The sequence below is a fragment of the Felis catus genome, chromosome E1 (assembly GCF_018350175.1).
Source record: "Felis catus isolate Fca126 chromosome E1, F.catus_Fca126_mat1.0, whole genome shotgun sequence".
Classification (NCBI taxonomy): domain Eukaryota; kingdom Metazoa; phylum Chordata; class Mammalia; order Carnivora; family Felidae; genus Felis; species Felis catus.
The window spans coordinates 29,686,700-29,712,285 of NC_058381.1; the positions used below are offsets into that span (position 1 = coordinate 29,686,700).

Below are 25,586 nucleotides of genomic sequence, written 5' to 3' on the forward strand. Positions count from 1 at the left end.
AAAGTCACACTAAATTCATTTAAACTAAGGAATAAAGGATAGAGAGCCTAGCTTAACGCTCTCAGAAGGGTTTGCTTTTTTAAATGAGAATTTCCAGGTTCGCCCGCCTGGCTTCGTTGGTAGAGCGTACGACTCTTGACCTCAGGGTTGGGAGTTCGAGCCCCACCTTGGATGTAGAGGTTACTTAAAAAATGTTTTAAATCTTAAAAATAATAATACATAAATAAATGAGAATTTCTAGACTCAAAGGAATGAAGCACTAATAGCAAAAATTAACTAGAGACTTCAAAATACTCCCAAGCCCAAAGCACTTCTTCTAAGGCCGAAACAGGCAGTGCACCCACGCATAATCAACTGCCTGTGGCTTTGTTCTCAGAACAGCTGAGAGCCCACAACAAAGGCTGCCGGACTCTCTCTCACCATGTGCCCAGCTCTGAGAATCCAGTAGAAAGCCAGGTTCTTGTAGGACTTGACAAAAGCAGACGTTTCAGAAGATTGAGGGTCACTGTACAGGGCCTTCCACTTCAGCTGATTGAATTTGGGCAGTTCGGCCCACTTCAATTTCCGCATCCAGGCCTCCTGACCTGGCGGGAGGGACAAAGAAGGGTCTGGCATCAACAGTTGGGTGGGGTAGAAACAAAAATCCAGGGCCCATAATTTCACATTTCCCAAACTGTAATGTGCATAAGGCCTATCCCGAGATTCGTTACAATGCAGATTCTGAGTCAGTGGAGCTGGGTGAGGCCTGAGACTGCATTTCTAGCAAACCCCCAGTGATACCCAAGACAACGGGGAGGCACTTAGAAGCTCTGAGGTCCGGCTACGTTCGCCCCTGACTCTCCCATCTCTGGATGCTCTGAAGGAAGGAAACTGGGGACCTGTGCAGGTGGCAGGACTCTCCGGAGGACTGAGAAGTCTGAGGGTCAGTAGATGCTAATGTGGCTCACCTGAGCAGCTCATGGAAGAAACACAGAACCTTTTCAAAGTGTCCTTAGTGCCCTTGGTGTACAAGTGGCAGAAATATTTAATCCTGCCGACCTTGTGAAGGCATCACACTTGTCAGACTGCGTGCCTCGATTTGCCTGCCGGTTCTGAGAACTTCACCTGGTCTTACTGCAGCCAGAAACACACAGGACCCATTTCCCCTGGGTTTAGTGTCAATAGGGTTTAGTTTCAATTCGGCTTGCAGGGCTTACCACCTACTGTGACGGGGCATGGAGACGGGGTTTTCCCTCGGTTCCACGGTGCATTTATCCCATGACCAGGAGAATATCTCCTTTTCTTTCATCATATGTAAGGGCCTCAAAAATCTGCCAGGCCCAGGCTTCTCTAAGGGGCCACAGCTCTGTCCTCTTTAAAGAAGTCAAGGTCAGGGCACATGGGCATAACAGGAAGTGGCCTTCCTCCTGGCATTTCTACATCACCAGCCTCAAGACCGACACGTCCGAGGCTGGCTCCCTTCCAGCTCAACCCATGGAACTAACTGCCTCCACGTGCCCCACGGACTGTGTTCCTACCCATGGTGTCCACGATGAGATCGAGCTGTCCATTATACACGGTCACATTGACCCCGGCTTCCAGCAACTCATCCACAATGCCGATGACCGGCTTCATGAAGTCCCCCTCCATGTTCTGGAAGACACTGGCAGACTGGCCTGCACGTGGGGAAGCAGAAAGAGGGAACAGCTTGCAACCTGCCCGAACAAGAGGCACCTTTCAGTCCGGAGCATCCTGGGCTCCGGCACCCACAAGGCACCACCGCGTTCCACATAACAGAGGCTGAAAACACAAATGCTTCACCAGCCGGCCCAGAAACCCCCGCCGTGAGCCAGTCACCTAAAATGAAGCCTGTCGGGCAAATGTGCTCTGTTCACTCCAGTGCACGTGCTGACAGCTGACATCATTTTTCAGGAGGAACTGAAACCCAGAGAGGGCTTCATGCCCGAGCAAACAGGGAGCTTCAGAAAACACCGTCCTCTCAAGGAACAAACTCTGCTTTTGGGCAAGTGATAGTTTTCCTCCTTTGCTGAGTGACACTGGGGCCAAGTTCTAAGTTCTGAACAAGTGGGGCCAAATCAGACCTAAACCAATGCCGAGCGAGCCCTCAGTAAGGCTGTAAGGAGGACCAGCCCCTGGCAAGAGAACAAGTGGTCGGTACCACAGTGCGACCGGATTCCTGACCGTCGTCACCATGACATCGAATGTAAAAGTAATGACGACAGCTGCTACTAATTTTTATTTGCTAGTCGCTGCTTTCAGCAAGCACTTTACAAACAACAACCCACTTCCTCTTCATCAGCCCTAGGAGATGAGGAGTCTTAACCTAGCGCAGGAGTTCATGAACACGAGGCTCAGAGACATGTTCAGGGGGAAATGGCTAGTCAGTGGCAGGCTGGGCTCAGGCCTGGCTGACTCCAAAGCATGTGGGCTTAACTGCAAACCAGAGCTCAAGACCCTGGGTGTGGGTACTTCCAGAGAGTTTGTCCTTTCCAGACCATACACAGATACAGCTGGAGCCAAAAAGGAGTTTTTTTCTATCAGTCAACGTCCACAAAAATGTCGTCCCCTTGCCCGTCCAGCCACGTGGGCAGGGAGTGAGAGTCCCTGTAGCTAGAGAATCTGGATGGAAAACGCTGTCATCACAAAGATAAACTGAAGGGGCTGAGCTGGAAAGGTGTTCTTGCAGGCTCGACCTTTAAGCTGGCCTCCTGTGAAGGCTCACACCTCTATTCTCAGTCCTCAACGGCTCCCCGTGCTTGTACTTCCCCATGCTCTGACACCAGATTCTTATTATTTGATCTAATTAACTCGCCCCTTGGTGCCTGGGTGGCTCAGTCGGTTACACATCTGACTTTGGCTCAGGTCGTGATCTCACGGTTTGTGAGTTCGAGCCCTGCCTTGGGCTCTGTGCTGACAGCTCAGAGCCTGGAGCCTGCTTCCGATTCTGTGTCTCCCTGTCTCTCTGCCCCATGTCCCTACCCCACTCGTGCTGTCTCTCTCTCTCAAAAATGAATAAATGTTAAAAATAATGTACTCGCCCCCTCATTTCTAGAAAACTCTAAGGGGTGAGGCAGAAATGAAAACACCAGGGCTACGATGAATCTTCTAACTTTAGGTTGGGAGGGTGGCCCGCGTCCCCGGAGGAAGCAAGGGCCAGGGTCGAGTCTTAGCGGCTCAGCAGCCATCAAGGAGCCGCTAGAAAGACATAGCCCTGGGGTAACTCAGACATAAAGGAAACCCTCTTCAGCTTGAGTGTTTCTCCTCCAGGAATCTGGGAGTCCCGCTCGCTCACAGCCTCCCTATAGGACCGAGCGGGAACTTATCCAAGTTTCCTACCTGGTCCTGGTCTCTGAGAACCCCAAATATTTCCCCCAGAGATGGCCCCCAGAACAGAAGGTGGTAGACCCCAGACCACATCCAGCGTCAGGACCCAGGGAGGCCTGCCAGGGAGGTGGTCAAAACCTGCCCCAAAGACCTTGGTCTGGAAGTCATACCCACAACCAACTGTGGCTTTGGGCATGGCTTTTTTTTTTTTTTTTTTTTTTTATCTCAATTTTGTTTATTACGGGAAACTTCAAACTGATACAAAAGTAAAACCAGCGGGAAGATTCTCAGGTGCCCACAATCTGGCTTATCAATCCACAATCTGGTTTATCAGTTATCAACACCTAACCCATCATTTCATTCCTTCCCCCATCTCCCCACTTCCCTCTTATTCTCAACCAATTTTGGCGCATTATTTACTGTCTCTCTATTTTTTTGCTCATCTATAAAACATGGATAGTAAAGCTGTTCTGCTTCAACATGTCAACCCATCAACAAAACCCTTTCTTCAAATTAAGGCGTCTGAATTCACCTCTGTTGCCCCCCAACCCTACCAACGGCACTTAATTAGGTCACGCAAGTACCTCCCCAGGAGCAATCCTCAGGAATAATTTTGAGCTTCTTCCTGATGGGACCGTTCATGAGCTGACTTAAGGTATCCTGTTGTAGGTGTCTCACGTGGCGTTGGTAAAGATGAACTAAAACAAACTGGTACACGGTGAGTTCAAAGGACTGGAAATAAGACCAAGACGATGTCTTTCCCAAGGTGCTGGGACACAGTGTCTAAGAGGGAGGCTTTCGGCTGGAAAATGAAAAGTGTCGCCTTAATTCACCCCAGATGGAGGAAGAAGGCCAGAAACACGTTGAAAGTGGAGATGCTTTATTAACTTTGCTGCATTTTATGTACTTTGGGGCCACTGAGTTTCTCCAGCACGGCCAATGGAAATCGGCTAAGAAGTGGAATCAAGGGGTTCCTGCAGCCTTTATAGGCCTCTCCCGGAGGGAGGATGCCAGGTATGGGCATCCAGTGAAGCTGGGTCAGCTGAAAGACAACTCGATCCAGCCTTCAGGGGGACTGACGTTGTAATCTGATGGGCAGAAATTGGGTTCCAAGACACTATGCTAAGTGAAAGAACCCAGGTGCAAGAGACCACCCACTGCACGGTTCCCTTTATATGAAGTGCCCCAGGAAGGCATATGTGGAGACGTAGATTAGTGGATGGTGGTAGAACCAGATGGTGGTTATGACAGTGCAGCCCGGTGGATGCACTAAAACCACTGAATCATACACTTCACATGGGTGCAATTTACGGTATGTAAATTATGTCAATAAAGCTAAAAAAAAAAAAATTGATTTCCTCTTGTACAGAGACAGACAGACAGGGTCTAGCAACTTCCAGGTCCACTTACCTAGGTGGCTCTGGGTGAACTCCAGGCTCGACTCCATCGCAGCCATGGGAGCGCTTTTAGTTAAGATGTTATAGAAGTTCACCCCATCCGTGTTCTGAAACAGAGAATTATATGCGGCTGTTTGTTTCATTTGTCCACGATCGAGGCTACAAAACAGAAAGACAACTGGCTCTCCAGCTTATCCAAGGACAGCTTTAACTTTGTAAATGCGCTTGGATCGGAGCAGCGGCTCCGAGGGCTGAGACCAGCTGTCAGCCGAGTCTCCTGGGGGTAGTGAGCGGCTTGTCCGAGGGGAGCTCAGTTGCTGGAGAAAACAAGGGCCCGTGTGTTAGCTTATAGGGAGAACAGAGCTGCGGAGGGCCCTACACACTCAAGTCCTCAGCCCGGCATCCTTCCCTTCTGGGATGCTGCGATGCTTGGCAAGGATCCAGACGTTCATGTCGGCAAGACACATCGCTTCTTACACAGTCCATATGCTCAGCCGAGGACGAGCAGGTCTGGCAGGCCTGGGTGGCTTTCTGACCTCGTCACTGCTCAGACTCATCAGCCTTATCTCTTAGCATGCGATCACTCTCAGATTCGTGGGGAGTCTCGGGATAAGACCCGAATCCCGACGACACCAACCAGGAGCCCTTCCTCCATGGGAACAAGGCAAGTGGGCTGCCTCCAAGGGTATCCCGTTACCTGTTCAATGAGCATTTCCGCTTTCCCCCACAACTGGGTGGCCTCTACATAGTGCTCCTTATTCACGGCATCCAGGACTTGCTCTGCAACTTGAGACACCTCTGCCAGACCTTGGTCATCAAGAAGAGACTAGAACGCAAACCGAGAACGAAAAGGCCCATGTTGCTCAGAGACACAAACCTGGCATCACGTACAGCTAGGGATGGCCAACAGACTGGGAGGGAGAAAAGGGACTACATATGAAAGTATATTGTTGGGGCGCCTGGGTGGCTCAGTTGGTTAAGCATCCGACTTCAACTCAGGTCATGATCTCATGGTCCGTGAGTTCGAGCCCCACGTCAGGCTCTCTGCTGTCAGCTCGGAGCCTGGCTCAGATTCTGCATCTCCCTCTGTCTCCGCCCCTCCCCTGCTCACACTCTGTCTCTCTCTCTCTAAAAAATAAATAAACATTAACAACAACAAAAAAAGTGTATTGTTTTAAGTCACGTAGTCATTGATGAAAAAAATATGGCAAAATGTTAAGAGTCTAGATGGTGGGTACTTGGGTGTTCACAGTGATCTTTCCACTTTTCTGCATATTTGAAAATGTTTGTAATAAAAAGATATATTTTATTACAAATGTATTACAAATTATAGTAAAATATATATTAAAAATATATAAAATTTTTTATAATAAAAAAATTAAAAGTTGGGGGGATTTTTAAAAAATTGTGTTTCTGGTACCTGGAAAAATGGGTAACTATGCTGATGTTTCTTTTGCCCCCAAGGAGCAGTGTCAACCTCACAGGCAAACTCAGCTAGCCTGTTCTTCCTGGAGACAGAGCCAGAAGAGGCCAGCTAGGCTGCTGACCAGGGTGGGTGCAGGGTTGGGGATGCATCTACTCACCACGCTGTACAGGTAAGGTCCCCAGGAGAGCACCGAATCTAAAGGAAACCACATATGTACAAAGTAAGTTTGTCGTGGCTCTGTCCTCCCAAAGAAAAACCGTATTAGCTTCCCTCCCAAAGCAGAGACAGATGCAAGAAACCTGGTGGCTTTGGGTCTCAAGGCTCCGTGCAGGGCTGATGTCTCAGGAGTTGGGAGGTGGGATGATGTGGAAGTCTTTCTGTTGACTCAGGACTAATGACATGTTAATTTGACCTGATACTGGCCCAGCAAGTGAGTGATAGCCAGCGATGGCATCCCTACAGGTAGGGTGTGTGTGTGTGTGTGTGTGTGTGTGTGTGTGTGCGCGTGTATGCAGGTTCCTCTCTGCTAGACCTCTAGGCATGTTGACAGCTTAAAATATGTCCCCCGCCCTCACATTTCTTCTCTGTATTTGCTCCTCCAGTTTGGGGACACTAGCTTCTGCCAAGGAGCTAATTAAGGAAGAAGACTAAGGATTTTGTAATTCAATGTCTATGACTATACTGCCAACCAATTCTTTTCTATTCCACAAACATATTGAGAATTTACTAAGGGTCTAAAGCCAGCAAGGAGTTTTAAAAGATACTGAGCCTGGGTGGCTCAGTTGGTTGAGCATCTGACTCCTGATTTCAGCTCAGGTCATCATCCTAGGGTCATGGGATCCAGCCCCACATCAGGCGCTGTGCTGACCACGGAGCCTCTCTCTCTCTCTCTCTTCCTTGCTCACACACACTCTCTCTCTAAAATAAAAAAAGCTGGCACAAAAAAGAGACACTCATATCAATGGAACAGAATAGAGAACCCAGAAATGGACCCACAAACGTATGGCCAACTAATGTTTGACAAAGTAGGAAAGACTATCCAATGGAATAAAGACAGTCTCTTCAGCAAACGGTGCTGGGAAAACTGGACAGCAACATGCAGAAGAATGAACCTGGACCACTTTCTTACACCATTCACAAAAATAAACTCAAAATGGATGAAAGACCTCAATATAAGACAGGAAGCCATCAAAATCCTCGAGGAGAAAGCAGGCAAAAACCTCTTTGACCTCGGCTGCAGCATCTCCTTACTCCACACGTCTACAGAGGCAAGGGAAACAAAAGCAAAAATGAACTATTGGGACCTCATCAAAATAAAAAGCTTCTGCACAGTGAAGGAAACGATCAGCAAAACTAAAAGGCAACCAATGGAATGGGAGAAGATATTTGCAAATGACATATCAGATAAAGGGTTAGTGTCTAAAATCTAGAGAACTTATTAAAGTCAACACCCAAAAAATAATTAATCCAGTGAAGAAATGGGCAAAAGACATGAATAGACACTTCTCCAAAGAAGACATCCAGATGGCCAACTGACACATGAAAAAATGCTCCACATCACTCATCATCAGAGAAATACAAATTAAAACCACAATGAGATACCACCCCACACCTGTCAGAATGGCTAAAATTAACAACTCAGGCAACAACAGAGGTTGGCGAGGATGCGGAGAAAGAGGATCTCTTTTGTACTGCTGGTGGGAATGAAAACTGGCGCAGCCACTCTGGAAAACAGTATAGAGGTTCCTCAAAAAACTAAAAATAGAACTACCCTATGACCCAGCAATTGCACTACTAGGTATTTATCCAAGGGATACAGGTGTGCTGTTTCGAAGGGGCACATGCACCCCAATGCTTATAGCAGCGCTAGCGACAATAGCCAAAATATAGAAAGAGCCCATATGTCCATTGACTGATGAATGGATAAAGAAGATGTGATGTATGTATATGTGTGTGTATATTATATGTGTGTCTATATATAGACACACATAATATACACACACATATACATACATACATATATATGTATACAATGAAGTATTACTTGGCAAGCCAAAAGAATGAAATCTTGCCATTTGCAACTACGTGGGAGGAACTGGAGGGTATTATGCTAAGCGAAATATCATATGACTTCACTCATATGAGGAATTTAAGATGCAAAACAGATGAACGTAAAGGAAGGGAAACAAAAATAATACAAAAACAGGGAGAGGGACAAAACATAAGAGACTCTTAAATATAGAAAACAAACAGAGGGTTGCTGGAAGGGTTGCAGAAGGGGGATGGGCTAAATGGGTAAGGGGCTTAAGGAATCTACTCCTGAAATCATTGTTGCACCATATGCTAACTAACTTGGATGTAAAGTAAACAATAAATTTAAAATAAAATAATAAAATAAAATAAAATAAAATAAAATAAAATAAAATAAAAGGGTGCCTGGATGGCTCAGTCATTAAGCATCTGACTTCGGCTCAGGTCATGATCTCACAGTTGGTGAGTTTGAGCTCCACGTCGGATGTGCACGAGCCCCGCTTTGGGAGAGCTCCAGACCCGCTTTGGGTAAAAACATGAGCCCCAGGTGAGCCCCGCTTCTCTCTCTGCCCCTCACTCATTTGCCCCCCGCAAAAGAAAAGTAAATAAATAAATAAAATAAAATAAAATAATTAAAAAACAACAACAAATGAGTAAAACAACGCCTGCCCTCAAAGAGAACAGTTGGGCTTAGTTTGGATGATTCCCAATTCCCAGAACTATAGGTAAGGCTTGTACCACTGACATGTGCCAACAAAGTACCAAGGACCACAACTTGCACATTTGAATATGTCATTCCTTTGCTTAAGAACCTTCAATAGTTCCTAAGGCTAAGCATCTCAAAGTATGCTCCAAGTAACCTCAGTTCTGCAGGATTTTACTCTAGGTATTAGAGAAGAAAAAGTGGTTCTTCAGTTAAGTATCTTTAAGGCTATGCAAAACAGAAAAAAATATTTTTTTTCCCTGCAGGACTTCTCAGAGTCTCTAACATGCCTATGAAACCTTGAAGAGGTGGAGTCAGTATTTAGCACCTCCAAAACTTATTTGACTCTGGAGCCCTCCGTGTGGCACCTCACGGTGATACCTCATAGGACTCGTATCCTTCAGAGCACACCCTGGGAAACGCAGGCATACCAGGCCCTCCGGGACCTAGCCATCATTCACCTCCCCTGCTTAACTATCAAGCATGTGCCTTAAGTTTCCTCACATACAGAATCGTCTGCAATTCTCCAATGTGTCCCATTCCCTGCTTGATCTAGTCCAGGGACTGACCAAATTTATCTGTAAAGGAACAACCAGTAAACATTTTTTTTTTTGCTCTGCAGGCCAGCTGACCTCTGTTGCAACTACTCCACTCTGTTGTGGCATCCTCCGAGCAGCCACAGACAACATGTCAATCAATGGGCGTGACCGTGTCCCAATAAAAAACTTATGGGTGGCAGGACAGACTCAACTTGTAGGCTGTAGTTTGCCAACCTCTGATGTCCAACAGGACTTTCTGCAATAATGGAAATATTCCGTATCTACGTGGTCCCAAACAAGTCAATAGCCACGTGTGGCGACTGGAACACTTGAAATGTGGATGGTGCAACTGAAAGATTAAAATTTTTATTGTATTTTAATTAATTTAAATTTAGTTGCATACGGCTATGGCTACCATCTTGAACTGTGTAGATCTTGAGATCTTGAAGACACAGAACACGTCTGTGCATCTTTCCTAAAACGTTGCACCTACTACCTAGCAAAGAGTTCATAACTGTGCATGCAAATTAACAGTATTTTTCTCTCAAAAAAGGAGTAACGTCTGGGGCACCTGGATGGCTCACTTAGCTAAATGTCTGACTCTTAATTTAGGCTCAGGTCATGATCTCAGGGTTCGTGAGATTGAGCCCCTGTGTCCAGCTCTGCACTGACAGTGCAGAACTTGCTTGGGATTCTGTTTTCCTCTCTCTCTCTCCAAATAAATAAATAAACATTGTTTAAAAAAAAAAAAGGAGTACTTCTGGGATGGAAAGGTGGAACTTAAGTGGATCTGAAAGTCTGAAAGGAGGGATCTGGGCAGGAAGGTTTCTTCCTTCCTTCCCTCCCTCCTTCCTTCCTTCCTTCCTTCCTTCCTTCCTTCCTTCCTTCCTTTCCTTTTTTCTTTCCTTTTTTCTTTCTTTCTTGAGAGAGAGAGAAAGAACCAGTGGGGAAGGGGTAGAGAGAGAGAGAGGGAGACAGAGGATCCAAAGCGGGCTCTGTGCTGAGCACAGAGAGCTCGATGCTAGGCTCGAGCTCACAAATTGTGAGATCATGACCTGAGCCTAAGTCAGACACTTAACCGACTAAGCTACCCAAGAGTCCCTGGCAAGATTTCTAAGGGGAAGCTGGTCACAGCAAGGTGAAAAAAGGTAGATTTTGGATAGGATGAATAGCACTTGCGAAGCCATGAGACTAAACTTCCTGGTCTTGTGTAAATAGATGAGTGCATAGATTCTGGAGCCTGCTGCCTAGAGATGAATACTGACTTCAGCTGTGTGACTTTACGAAAATTGCTTAACCTCTCTGAATCTCAGTTTCATCATCTCCAAAACTGTGATAATAACAGCATCCATCCATGGAGCTGTCATATGTGTTTGCATAACACATTCAAGTGTTGAGCGCTGTTAGGAAAATGATGAGACCGCAGAAAGCAGCGTGTGATTCTAAGTGAGATGGTGAGCTTCATGTCTCTGATCAAGGCTTCTGCAGTGTCATGATGTCCTACAAGGTCCACCCAGGAAGGAAAAACAGATAGCAGCCCTTCTCCTGATGCTAACTCAAGAGCTCCATTTCAGTCCTAGGTAATGCCAAGAATAAAGGCAAAAAATACCATTCCAAGTAGTATCAGAATATCTCGAATCCATTAGGGACACAGCTCTGTGACAAACCACATCCCTACCTTTCAGGGAAAAAAATATTACTTTTTATAAATTACTCTTTTTTTTAATGTTTATTTATTTATTTGGAGAGACAGAGCATGAGCGGAGGATGGACAGAGAGCGAGGGAGACACAGAATCTGAAGCAGGCTCCAGGCTCTGAGCTGTCAGCACAGAGCCTGATATGGGGCTGGAGCCCGTGAACCATGAGACCATGAACCGAGCCGAAGTTGGACGCTTAACTGACTGAGCCACCCAGGTCCCCATACAAATTACTATTTTTAAAAACTGAGGCATAATCACACATCAGAAATCAGAAATCAGGGTCGTGGGTTCAAGCTCCACACTGGGTTCCATGCTGAGTGTGGAGCCTACTTAAAACAAAACCCAGAAATTTTGGTAAATGCAAACACCCATGTAACAACCACCACAGTGAAGACATAGAACACAGGCAGCCTAGAAAGTTCCTTAGTGTCCCTTTCCAGCTTATTCCCTTCCCTCCTCCAGAGGGTAACTTCTCTTCTAAGTTCTAACTTTGTGGTTTGGTCTTGCCTGTGAAGTTACCTTTTGTTAGGTTAGAGTAGTTCTCAACCAGGGACATCTGGAGGTGTTTTTGTGCATCACACTGGGGTGGGTAGACTGGCATCTAACAGGTAGAGATGCTAACATCCAACAATGCACAGGACAGTCCCCACAACAAAGAAATATGTGGCTTAAAATGTCAGTAGCCCTGAGATTTAGAAATCCTGTGTTAGAGTGAACCCCACCAAGGTGACTATTTCAGATGTCGGAAGCCACACCCCAGATGTCTGTATCATAAACAACTCTTATCTGTACTCCCGAAGAGGACACTCAGGTTATGAAACTACATACCTGAGCTACAGAACCTGATGGAAACTCTGTCTCACCACCAATATGAGCAACACACAGGAATTTCACCCCAAACCCTCATGCTAGTGGTGGGGAACAAATGACCAACAGAACTGGGTGTGCATCCCGATCAGGCCACTCACGCTGTGTGTCAGAGAGCAAATTCCGTCTCCTCTCTGAGTGTTTAGATGGTCTTCAACTATAAAATTTGATTCTTTTGTTGAAAGAGTCAAATAAGAGAATTCAGTCTGGCCGGCAGAGGTCCATGGTAGGAGCTCCGTAAATGAGTTCTCATCCTCAAACTTCTCAGACACTCCTGGAGCAAATACTTTCCGGGTTGACATCTCTAATGACCCAGAAAATTCTGTTGCCTTGTTCCCTGATCTGGACAACACAGCCCAAAGTCCCAGGGAAGAATAGAGAATGGGAAAGAAGAAATGAAAATTCCGTACTTACTTATAGGGGAGATCCATGAGTCACCCAAAGCAACGCCAGCAAAGTTGCACTGGATGGTCCCTTGCTGAACAGCCTGAAAGAAGAGAAGTCAACATCCTTGCCAAGGGAACCCAATGACCTCCATCCCTTCCTCAGTAGGAGGGGGCCAAGCCTTTATGCACCACCTTTGCCAAGCACAGAAAACTTTTGCCCATCCTTTCCAAGATCCCTTGGGTATCCAAAGACCTCAGATACCCACTAGAGAGCGAGGGTAACTCTTTCCTGCTGCCATATGCAAAGTGAGGAAGAACTGTTTGGGCATCTCTCTACCAGGTGTTGTTTTTTTTTTTTAAGATTTTTTTCTTAATATGTATTTATTTATTTTTGAGAGAGCACGAGCAGGCCCCACACTGTCAGTGCAGAGCCCGATGTGAGGCTCGAACCCACGAACCATGAGATCATGACCTGAGCCGAAATCTAGAGTTGGATGTTCCACCAACTGAGCCACCCAGGCGCCTCCCTCTACTGTTGTTGAAAGAGTGTTGGCAGGATGTGTGTGGGGTCTGGTACAGCCCTTTTCTTTCAGATGGTCACTAGCACCCTTTCCCCCAAGGTCTGTGATTCCTCACAAGGTGCTGGGGGTGGAGGCGTGGGAGGCTTGGGGACAACAATCACTGACCACAGGGCAGTCACTGCGGGGGTGGCAGGCCTCCTCAGGAGATCCTTGAGGGTGGGATGGATGCCTCAGGACTATACTATCATTTGTATAAAAATGAGAAGAAAGAATATACAGTGGACCCTTGATAATAGGTTTGAACTGCACCGGTCCACTCATATAAAGGTTTTTCCCAACAACTACAATAAAGTACTATAAATGTATTTTCTCTTCCTTACGATTTCTTAGTAGCAGTTTCTTTCCTAGCTTACTTTATTGTAAGAATATAGTATAGAATACACGTAATATATGAACGATGTGAATCAACTGTTGAAGTTCTCAGTCAGGCTTGTGGTCAATAGTAGGCTGTGCGCAGTTAAGTTTTGAGACAGCCAAAAGTTATATGTGGATTTTCCATCACATGACTTACTTCTATAGAGAAACTGAATCACTATGTTGCACATCTGAAACTAATATAACATTGTCTCAAACAAAAAAACGTTTTTTGCTTAAAAAAGTTGTATGTGGGGGCGCCTGGGTGGCTCAACCGGTTAAGCATCTTACTTTGACACAGGTCATGATCTCACAGTTCGTGGGTTCAAGCCCCACACCGGGCTCTGTGCTGACAACTCAGAGCCTGGAGCCTGCTTCAGACTGTGTCTCCCTCTCTCTCTGCCTGCCCCCCCCCAAAATAAATAAACATTAAAAAATTTTTTTAATTAAAAAAAAATAAAAAGGTATATGTGAAAAACAAACAAGCAAACAAAGTTGTATGTGGATTTTTGAATGAGCAGGTGATGGCTCCTGACCCCCATGTTGTTCAGGGTTAACTGTATGTGAATTAGCTTACGTAGGCACAGAATACCTCTGGAAAGCTACAGAAGCTACTAATAACAGAGGCTGCTTTAGGGGAGAGGGGGAGGCAAGGGTGAGATTTTTTCCAGTATCTTTTACATGTTTTGAATTTTGAATTAGTGCATGCACAAACTATTCAGAGATCTAAAATAAGAACACAGTGACCATCCTGACTTTGAATGTTAGTAATTACAGAGAAAGAATTATGCATTTATCTGGTTTTCCATAAGGAATTTACTTCATAAGTCACCTAAGTAGCCCAGGTGATGGGGGAAAGTTCCGGTTTATAGAATACCAGCTAATGGATGTGAACAAAAAGACAAGAGGAGAAAACCATCATTTTGTAACTCCTAACGATATTACTGACTCACATGAGAATCAAAAATGGATGTAAAACTATTAGGTGAAAGATGGATGAAGAATTAGACATCCATATAGTGTGAAGATAACACCACTCAGGTAACTTTCTATGCAGGCGGAAGGCGAAAGAGTCCAGTGGAAAAATCAGACTAGGTCTAGATATTATGTCCTTTCTGATTTGAAGCAAAATGAAGTGCACAGGGGCGCTTGGGTGGCTCAGTCTGTTAAGCATCCGACTTTTTTTTTTTTATTATTTAAAAATAAAATTTTTTTTAATGTTTATTTATTTTTGACAGAGAGAGAGAGACAGAACATGAGCAGGGGAGAGGCAGAGAGAGAGGGAGACACAGAATCCAAAACAGGCTCCAGGCTCTGAGCTGTCACCACAGAGCCTGATGCGGGGCTCGAACTCACAGACTGTGAGATCATGACCTGGGCCGAAGTTGGTCACTCAAACGACTGAGCCACCCAGGTGCCCCCCTTTTTTATTTATTTAAAATTTTTTTTAATGTTTATTTATTTTTGACAGAGAAAGAGAGACAGAACATGAGCAGGGGAGAGGCAGAGAGAGAGGGAGAAGCATCCAACTCTTAATTTCGACTCAGGTCACGATCCCAGGGTCAGGGGATTGAGCCCTGCAGGGGGCTCTGTGCTGGGCGTGGAGCCTGCTTAAGATTTTCTCTCTCCCTCTTCCTCTGTCCTTCACCCACTCACGCTATGTCTCTCAAATAAATAAATAAGTAAATAAATAAAATATTTTTAAAAAGTGAAGCCAGAATTTAAAATATTATAGGGTTTGTAGACCAAACAGCCTGTGTTGCAATTACTCAGTTCTACCACTGTATCGCTAGAGCAGCTACAGGTAATATGTAAACAAATAAACAATTCTAATAAAACTTTATTTGTGGGCATTGAAATTTGAGTTTCATGTAATTTTCACGCATCATGAAATATTACTTTGCTTTTAAACCCTGCCGTGCACCACCACCACTTGAAAATGTAAAAGCCCTTTTTAGCTCACAGGTCATATAAAATCAGGTGGTGGCAGGGCCTGGGTGGCTCAGTCGGTTGAGCGCCCGACTTTGGCTCAAGTCATGATCTCTTGGTTCGTGAGTTCGAGCCCTGCATTGGGCTCTCTGCTGTGAGTGCAAAGCCTGCTTCAAACCTTATGTCCCCGTCTCTCTGCTCCTTCCCAACTTGTACATGCATGCGTGTGCTCTCTCTCTTTCTCAAAAAATAAATAAACATTAAAAAAAAAAAAAGAAGAAGCTCATACAAGCTCACTGTAAGCAAACTTAAACACCACAGGAGACAGGAGAAAATGTGGAAAAACTTTCCCCTCTGTCCCACATGCACCCCCTCCACTCACCAGTTCACCACAGTTAAGATGTTACATACGCTTCTCAGCCCTTTGCTTTCACAAGCTTACACACACACACACACACACACACACACACACGTATATAGAGATGCATGCATTCTTTATGATGGTTGCCCCATCATGGAAGGATACATCTATTTTGTTTAAGTAATCCTCTACAGATAGCCACTGACTTTGTTTTCAGTTGACAGACATTGTAAGCAATAGTGTATTAAACATTCTCAACACACAAACATGTGTTAAGAATTCCCACAGGACAGATTCCCAGAACTGAAATTACTGGTCAAAGGGCATATAGACTTTAAAAGTTGACAGATACTGCCAATGATTTACCATTGGGGAGCCTGGGTGCCTCAGTCAGCTGGGCATCCAACTTCGGTTCAGGTCATAATCTCACGGCCCATGGGTTCGAGGCCCGCATCAGAATCTGTGCTGACAGCTTAGAGCTCAGAGCCTCGAGCCTGCTTCGGATTCTGTCTCCCTCTCTCTGCCCCTCCCCTGCTTACACTCTGTCTCTTTCTCTCAAAAATAAAAAAACATTAAAAAATTTTTTTCTTAATAAAAAAAATAAATAAATAAAATGATTTACCATTTTAAAATGTTTTATTCATTTCCCTGACTTCTTAACCAAAACTGGGTATCACCAATCTTTTAAATATTTGTAAATCCCATAGATTCGGCTACTAATAAAAGTTGAGCATTTTCCATATGTTCACAGGCTGTTCGCATTTCTTCTATAAATTGTTTGTTTGCATTCTTTGCCAATTCACAAAGAATATTGTCTTTCTTAGGATGTTCTCTTTTTTTTTGGAGTATCAATAAGAATACCTTTCCTATTATATAGATAGATTTTTTTTGGAGACAGAAAGAGAGTGTGCACAGGGGAGAGGGGCAGAAGGAGAGAGAGGGAGGGAGGGGAAGGGAGAGGGAGAGGGAGAGAGGGAAAGAGGGAGGGAGGGGGGGGAGGGAGGGAGGGAGAGAGAGAGAGAGAGAGAGAGAGAGAGAGAGAGAGAATCCCAAGCAGGCTCCACAGTTAGCGCAGAGCCTGATGTGGGGCTTGACACTGTGAACCACAAGATCACAGACCTGAGCCCACTAAGTGTCAGATGCTTAACCAAGTGAGCCATCCAGGCGCCCTTAGATTTTTTTATGTTTTGATTTTTTAATCTATCTACAACTGACGTTTTATGGAAGAAGAAATTCAATGTTACTGGTTTTCAAAGTGAGAGTCATTCATTTCTGTGCCATTCATTGAATATTGTCTGTTGCCCAATGATTTGAAATGCCATGTTATCATTTGGTATGATTCTGCCACATGATCATATCCATGACACATACATGTTACTTACATACACACAGAAGTATATGTAAAATCTGTTTCCGGGTTCTTCACCCTGGCGCATTGAAGTCTGCTGCTAAGCTAGTACCACATTGTTTTACTGTTTTACTCACTGTAGCTTTCTTATAACTCGTTTCATATCCGTTAGGGCAACCTTCACTGTGTTCTTTGGAACTTTTCATGGTTATTATTAGAGATTTAACCTTACTCTGCATGTACAAGGTACCACAAGGTCCTATTCATAGTATATTCAATATCAGCTGATATAAAAAGGAACAGAATCAGTTTATCTGAAACGAAAACAAGAAAGACATCTTTCCTGTTACCTTATAGAGTTCTAGACCAATGCCAGCGGCCATTTTGCCTCCATAGGACTCCGAGAAAATGTAGAATGGAATCGTCTAGCAAGAAAAGGAATTTACACAGAATTAAATATCCCGAATGCATTTTTTTTTACATAAATTAATTTCATATTTCTATTGCATGTAATGGCCAGACAAAAATCTGCTTAGGGTTAGGGTTAGGGTTAGGGTTAGGGTTAGGGTTAGGGTTAGGAAAGGGGTCTTTCCCCCCCTTATCTGGTTAGAGTACCAGGCTCCTAGGTCATTCTTTCAAGCTTAAAACCACCTTGAGAGATGACAGAAACAGAAGGCCACAACCTGATCTTGGGTGCAGAAGGGCTGTCTCTGATAACAGCTGGACATTGAACTCTTGGGGAAATTTAAGTTTATTAGGATGGATGTAACAGTGGGACTGTGAGCGCTTTGCTTAGCTGACCCCGAGTTACAGCTTACCTGGAATTCTTTGTGGCAATCGAAGAAGGTCTTTAGGAGAATCATCATGTCTGACACCACCATGGCGAGGTCTTTGGCATACGCGCCACTCTTGTTCACGTAACTGAACCCAGTGCCCACAGGGTTATCCACAAATAGGAGACTGGCCGACTGGAGCTACACGTCACACGGGAAAGTCAAGTGGCACCATCGGTCAGTCACCAACTGTCTTTCCACTCTCTTCTATGAGCTCAACAAAACCCACACGCGAGGATATCAGTGTGCTTACAAGCCTACCGCTAAAAGGGATTTCAAAAAATTATAAACATAGGCTACTAAGGCGAAGAAAAGGAGAGGCAAGAAGGGAAGGTTAACATACACGGGGATCAAAACACATAAGCAGTCAGTTTTCACACAATACGGGGTCCTAAATGTAATACGTTAGCTCTGGTAGAACCACGCGGTCCAAGCAACAGCTGGAAGCAGTGAGGGTACGTCCAAGGTCTGAATACCACATATCAGTTTTCTTTAAGGTGAATCCAATTTCCACACTGGCCTGGCCTCCCGGTGCACTACAAGTACGGAATCTATCCTAATACCTCTTCCAAAGAGGCTCGGAGTTACAGAATCTCGATGTGAGTATGGTAAGCTAGGTGTGAATGAGTGGCCAAAGGAATGAAGTCCAAATCAAGAAACTGCCCGGGCCGGGGCCTGAAGGTAGAGTGTACTGGCTCGGATGTTGGAAATGTGGCAGGAGGTGGGCAGAGACCAGGTCATGCGCAGGAATCTGGATCTGGCCTTCTGGGAACTGAAAGACATTAAACTAAGGAGTGATTTGCATTGGAGAGGCACTCTGAAAGCAGCCCCTAGAGAGGATAGAAAAGGGAGGAAGGATATTAACAGCACTCGGGTATTCAACATAGAGTCACCACGTGACCCAGCAATTCCACTCGGAAACTGAAAATAGGAACTCAAAACAAATGTTTGTACACCAGTGTTCCCTGCACTGTTCACGAGCGCTAACAGGTAGAAACAACCCAAGTGTCCGTCACCAGATGAACAAACAGAACGTGGCATATCCATACAATGGCCTAGTATTCAGCCTTCAAAAAGGGAAGGAGTGGTATATCCTACATGGATGAACCTTGTAAATGTTATGCTAAGTGAAAGAAGCCACACGCCCAAGGCCACATTCTGTATGACGCCATTGTTACAAAACGGCTAACGCAGGCGAGTCTACAGAGACAAAGTTGATGGCACAAAAACAGACACATAGACCAATGGAATAGAATAGAAACCCCAGAACTAGACCCACAAACGTATGGCCAACTAAACTTTGACAAAGCAGGAAAGAGCACCCAACAGAGACAAAGTTGATTCGTGGCAAGTTGCCTAAGGAGAGATTGGTGGTTAACAGCTAAGGGGTATGAGGTTTTCCGGGATGGGAGGCTAGTGAAAATGGTCTGAAATTGAGTGTGGTAATGGTTGTAAAACTCTGAATATACGAAAAGCCATTGAATTGTATACTTTAAATGGGTGAATTATATGGTATGAGAATTGTATTTCAATAAAGCTATACTTTAAAAAATTCATTTTTAGGTAAAACTGATTGGATGAGGGGGAGGGTGGGAGAGGGAGGGGCAGGGGAAGATGAGATGGCTCTCTGGTTTCTGGCTCAGGCATCTGATTGGATGGTGGTACCATTTACCACAAGGGACACATGAGAGTTGGCTGGTTTTGTGGGTGGATAGAGGGTCTTGTGTAATAATGAATATGGCCTGGGCTATGTCAAACCGGGCACGTACGAGAGACATCCACAAGGAGGCATCTCAGAGGCAAATGGAGAAATAGTTCTTGGGCAAAAAGTTCTGAGCCAGAGATGCTGACTTGGGGGGCATCACCTTCCATGTGTCATTAAAGCAGTTGGAGAGGACAAGGCCGCCCAAAGAACACATAGAAGAGAATGTTACCTAGGACAGGGGACAGGAAACAACAATATCTAAGACATGGGAATGGCCAACAGTGTGGCAAAAAAATCCAATGAAAAGAATCCCATGAAGGATCTAACGGGACTTTGGAACTGGGAAACCAGCACACCCTTGGGGACAACAGCTCCAGCAGAGCTCTGGGGAGAGACTACAGCGGGTCAGGCCGGTGCTTCCCAACTTTGTCACGGCCACAGAGATAAGTGTACTGCATCCTAGAGCTAATGTGCACTGGGTTCCCTAGTAAGTACTCTCTCCTGCCCCAGCACCCAGCCCCCAAGTGAGAAAGCTCTGGGCTAAGGCATAAATAGGAGATAAAGACCAGGGGCCACTGGGTGACTCAGTCAGTTAAACATTCGACTTCAGCTCAGGTCATGATCTCGCGGTCTGTGGGTTCGAGGCCCGCACAGGGCTCTGTGCTGACAGCTTAGAGCCCGGAGCGTGCTTTGGATTCTGTGTCTCTGTCGCTCTCTGCCCCTCCCCTGCTTGTGTTCTGTCTCTCTCTGTCTCAAAAATAAATAAACATTAAAATTAAAAAAAAAAAAATAGGAGGTAAAGACTAGACAGCAGTAAATACAGGCACACCTTGTTTTACTGCATTTTTTTCTTTAACAAATTAAAGGTTTGTAGGCAGCCCTGTGTTGAGCAAGTCTATAGACACCATTTTCCCAACAGCATCTGCTTGCTTCGTGTCTCTGTGTCACATTTTGATAATTCTTGCAATATTTCAAACTGTTTCGTTATTACTGTGCTTGTTACAGTGCTCTGTAACCAGTGATTAGGACTCACTGAAAGTTCAGATGATGGTTAGCTGTTTTTAGCAATAAAGTATTTTTAATTTAACGTACATAGTTTTACATGTAACAGACCACGGTATAGTGTAAGCGTGACTTTCCTATGCCCTGGGAAATCGAAAAATTCATTTGACCCGCTTTATTGTAGGTCTGGAAACCAAACCCGCAACGTCTCCAAGGTATGCCTGTATAAAGAAATCTTTCAAGAAAAGGTAGTAGCTGGAGGCGCTTGGTAGTAGGTTGGGAAAAACCTGTGCATGTCTATAGCTCAGGGAACAGAGAGCCTACAGACAGCATAAGGATACAGAAAGGTACTAACTGTCCAAGTGCAATCTTTGAGAAAGGGGCCCCAGCAGAGAGGGGCCTCGTGTTATTTGGAGATGAGCAGGAGGATAGTAAGGGGCAGGAAGGGGTAGAGAGGACAGGGGAAAGCCGGTCACAGGCAATGACTCTGTCCTCTCGGTGAGGCAAGGAGACCGGGCAGACAGGGAGGGAGCAGAGCAGCAGCACACAGCAGAGGGCGGCCACGAGCTCAGGCAAAGCCCACAGCCAGGTTGTGGTTTTGCCCGCCAGTGTCTGGCACCCAGGAGCAGGGGCCGGGCAGGTGCACAGTGCGACTGATCCAAGGTGGGGGGTGGCTTGGCTCTTCGGGGAGAAGGATGAAGGAGCCAGGGGTTGAGCAGAGAGGGGTTAGGGCGGGACGTGAAACCAAGAGCGAGGGAGGGGGTGGAGACAGAACAAGAGAGACACCAAAAAGGTAGAGGACAAAGGCTCTAAAGTCTTGATGAAGTCAAGAAGCAGGGTAGGAGAGTGGAGAGGGGACAGGATTGGACGTCGTGGCCAGAGGGTGGGATCCTGCGGTCAGATTGCAGAGATGGCCAAATAGGAAATGACAAGGTCCAGGGTGTCTGCTGGAATAGGCTTCGGCCGTCAAGTGGATGGAAAGGTCACCGACGTGGGAAGGGAAGAGAGCCAGGGGACGGACAAGCTGCCCCCAGAAATGGAAGAAGCTGGCTAGAGCGGAAGCCTAGGGACAAGTGCACAAGGCCCAGGACCCCTGGGGAAGAGGATGGAGCGGGATTGCTTAATCTGTGACCCCACCCAGAATGGGGTAGGGCCAGGTGGGGCTCAGCCTTGGAGAGGCCACAGGGCAGTTTCAGTCAGGCTGTGCTCACTGTACCCAGGTAGTTCTTCGTGGTTTGAGATCACTGTCAAGGGGCCCAATTTCCTCAAAGTTTCCAAATCCAGTGCTGGAACCGCCCGGACCACCCTGTGGAAGAGAAAATAAACAACAAAATAAGCCCAGAGAAAACATTAGTCAAATCTTGGTCATTATAACAATGACCACATTCACTCTAAATGATTTATGATTTAGTGCTGGCTCGGTCAACATTCTACGAAAGACACAACTGACCTGGTGAACCAGGGGGTCTGTACCGACAGAGCCCCTGGTAACTGCTGAAGTCTTTCTAAAGGGAAAAGACTCAGGGACACCTGTCTGGCTCAGTCAGTAGAGCATGCGACTCTTGACCTTGGGGTTGTGAGTTCAAGCCCCATGTTGGGTGTAAAGATTGCTTATAAATAAATAAATAAATAAATAAATAAATAAATAAATACACCTGGCTTACGAGCCCCAAAAGGAATTTTCCTACCTCTGATCCTCTGAGATTGACTCCTGACCCGCCATGGGGCACGCTGGGCACTGACCTTCAAAACACCTTGGCCAACCCCTCTCATCTCCAAGATGAACAGTAAGGCCCAGGTAAGGGACATGGCAATTAGGGGTCCATTTTGCCAGGTCTGGACCTGGGGCCCTGTGACTCCTCACCCCACCACCTCTCCTCTGTCCCTGCAGACCAACAAGGGATGCAGACTGAAGGGCAGTTTGATCATGTGGATCCTGGGATATAATTTAGTAAATGTAGAAGTCCCAGGGCAGGAAGGACTCAATACTGTGTGCATCCAGGGCCAATGGCAGGGCAGGACTGTGAGCAGAGCTCAGTGCCGGGGCATTGTCAGTTGAGCATCCGACTTCAGCTCAGGTCATGATCTCACAGCTTATGAATTCTAGCCCCGCCTTGGGGTCTGCGTTGACAGCTCGGAACCTGGAGCCTGCTTCGGATTCTGTGTCTCCCTCTCTCTTTGCCCTTTCCCCACCCATGCTCTCTCTCTCTCTCTCTCTCTCTCTCTCAAAAATAAATAAACATCGGGGCGCCTGGATGGCTCAGTCAGTTAAGTGGCTGACTTCAGCTGAGGTCATGATCTCACGGTTCGTGAGTTTGAGTCCCGCATCGGGCTCTGTGCTGACAGCTGGAGCCTGCTTCGGATTCTGTGTCTCCCCCTCTCTCTGTCCCTCCCTGTTTGCACTCTCTCTCCCAAAAATAAATAAACACTTAAAAGTAAATAAATAAATAAACAAACAAACAAACAAACAAACATTAAAAAAATAATAAAATAAAATGTTGGCAACTAATCCAGATAAAACAATAGGAAGGTTTTGCAACTTCTGAAATTCAATGGTTTTTAAATTCCTGAGAGCCCAGAAGGTGCTTGAGGGGCGAGCATGTGAAAAGGGAAGGCGGCCAGGGTAGGACCCGGCCTACACTCCAGCCCTTCTGCTTTCCACTTGGGCTCCGTATAGAAGCTTTCACTTGACGGTGGTAAGAGTCCTGCTGATGAAGAAAAAGTTGAAAAACCTTAAAATCCCTCAGATTAAAAAACAAAGCCCGGGGGCGCCTGGATGGCTCTAATGGTGGGGCACCTGACTTAGGCTCAGGTCATGATCTCGCAGTTCATGGGTTCGAGCCCAGTGTCGGGCTGTGTGCTGACAGCTTGGGGTCTGGAGCTTCTGGTTCTAAGTCTCCCTCTCTCTCTGCCCCTCACCCGCTCACACTCTGTCTGTCTGTCTGTCTCGCTCTCTCTCAAAAATAAATAATTTTTTTAATTAAAAAAATAATAAACAAACAAACAAACAAAAACCAAAACCCAGAAAACCGAACCCTGCAGCATCTCTACCTACAGCAGCCCTGGGTGGACAGAAGGGCACTGGGATACACCCGTGGCATCTTCTTCTCAGACACTTTTACATCTGCACCCTCGGGCCAGGCCTCACCTCCAGCACTCAAAGGAGACAGTTGTGATAACGCCCCCTTTCCGCACAGGGCTCACCTGCACTCTGTCTCATCAGGAGAGTCCGCCAGGGCTAGCTGAGGAGGCCAAGCCCAGGGCACCAGCAGGGTGCTCGTGAATACTGACATTTTGGGAGGAAGTGACACGTGCATCCCATGGAGAGGAGTACCCTGACACCCTATTTACTGGTGCGCAACCTGGAGCCCAATCTGGGCCATACCGCCAGTTTCCAGAAGCTGAAGCAAAACTGTGTTCGTCAACCCCTCCCTAAAGGCTGGTCTTCCAGGTGCGTGTGGGCCACCTCTAGGCAAATATTTTAGGAATGCAAGAGAGGATCCTCTGCCTGCCCCCCAAAGCTGCCTCCAACCGGTTCCCAGCCTTCCATCCTACAATCAGAGCTCAAGATTAAAACCCAAACACACTCAGGGAAGATAGGACCCAACACTGAATTCTAAGATACAAAAGGCTGAGTCCTTTCAAAAGGGGGCTTTTCTGGGGGCAAGGAGTGAGGGTCTAGGAAGGACTAGGAGAAGAGACAGAGAGAAAGGGCTGCTCGGGAACCTTTCTGAACACTTGTCAGCATTTAGTCTACAGGGGTCTACAGGAGCTTCTGCTAAGGCATCCTGCCACTGACTGGACTCAATATAATGTTTGTTTATTTTTGAGAGAGAGAGGGAGAGACAGAATATGAGTGGGGGAGGGGCAGAGAGAGAGGGAGACAGAATTCAGGCTCCAGGCTCCGAGCTGTCAGCACAGAGCCCGACATGGGGCACGAACTCACGGACCGTGAGATCATGACCTGAGCTGAAGTCGGACACTTAACTGACTGAGCCACCCAGGCGTCCCTTGACTGGGCTCAATATAAAAAGACCTCTGCAAAGGCTAGCACCCCTCACTCTCTGATTTGGCCTCTTAGCATACCATTGTCTTTGCCTGCCTCAGGAGGACACCAAACCCCCCCTCCAGCCAGGACCCCCCCCAGATCAGTCCTTCCCCCCTGAGCGGTGAGCTTTTACGAGCCAGCAAAGTGGTGAGAGGGGAAAACCGGGCCAGGCAGCCAGGCCACTTTTACCTGAAGCCACATGACCAGAGGGAGTTCTGAGAAGTTCTTGCAGGGGTTAGTTGCGTAATAGAGCCACCAGAACATGTGGGCATCCTTGCGGACAGTCACATAATCCCACACTTCCTTTCCTTCCTCTGCGGGCCAGTCAATGACTGCTCCTGAAACAGAAGCACAACGTGATTTTCCTGAAGGTCAACCATCCAGGTAAATTCCAAGGCGGTAGAGATGGCCATGCTAAGCTAGAGATGATGTGGTTTATATTTTTGGCAAGGTACTCACTCTAATATAGTGGGGAGATAAGGAAAAGACACTTCAGTTGTGAAAAAAACAAACCAAACTTACTAGTGGCAGAGGAGATTGGGGGCTTTCACTTTTTCCTCTGCACCGTCTGTAATATTTGAATTTTTAACAGTAGGCATGAACACTTTTACAATTCTGTTTTTTCTTATTTTTTTTAACTTTATTTATTTTAAGATAGAGAGAGAGAGAACACAAGTGGGGTAGGGGAAGAGAGAGAGAAAATCCCAAGCAGGCTCTGCACTGATAGCGAAGAGCCCGATGCGGGGCTTGAACTCATGAACCTCGAGATCATGACCTGAGCCGAAGTCACTTAACCAACTGAGCCACCCAGGCACCCCCACAATTCTGTTTTAAAAAGAGAGAGAGATTTACATTTTGGGGAAAAAAGGAAAAAATCTCAAAATGCAAGATGCTAGCTTTTGTATCTCATTTAATGTATTATTAAAGAGGTATCCCAAATTAGAGAGACCAAGAGTCACTATATTATATTGGGGCAACTGTTAGCTTTTGTGAAGGAAAAAAAAAAAATCTAAGTCCTTTTTAAAAAAAAATTTTATGTTTATTTACTTTT

The 25,586-nt window shown here is 46.0% G+C and overlaps 1 protein-coding gene across 1 annotated transcript in view; it reads right to left on the bottom strand.

Moving 5' to 3' along the window:
• Positions 1-25,586, bottom strand: part of SCPEP1 (serine carboxypeptidase 1) — a 32,101-nt gene that overhangs the window by 3,796 nt on the left and 2,719 nt on the right. The window contains exons 2-12 of the mRNA XM_011289112.3: positions 24,725-24,873; positions 21,704-21,793; positions 17,766-17,921; positions 17,298-17,372; positions 12,403-12,475; positions 6,305-6,342; positions 5,419-5,547; positions 4,735-4,828; positions 3,909-4,022; positions 1,518-1,655; positions 421-584 (exon numbers count right to left, since the gene is read on the bottom strand). Of these exons, the coding sequence (XP_011287414.2) occupies positions 421-584; positions 1,518-1,655; positions 3,909-4,022; positions 4,735-4,828; positions 5,419-5,547; positions 6,305-6,342; positions 12,403-12,475; positions 17,298-17,372; positions 17,766-17,921; positions 21,704-21,793; positions 24,725-24,873 (1,220 nt within the window). The remainder of the gene's footprint in view (positions 1-420; positions 585-1,517; positions 1,656-3,908; positions 4,023-4,734; positions 4,829-5,418; positions 5,548-6,304; positions 6,343-12,402; positions 12,476-17,297; positions 17,373-17,765; positions 17,922-21,703; positions 21,794-24,724; positions 24,874-25,586) is intronic.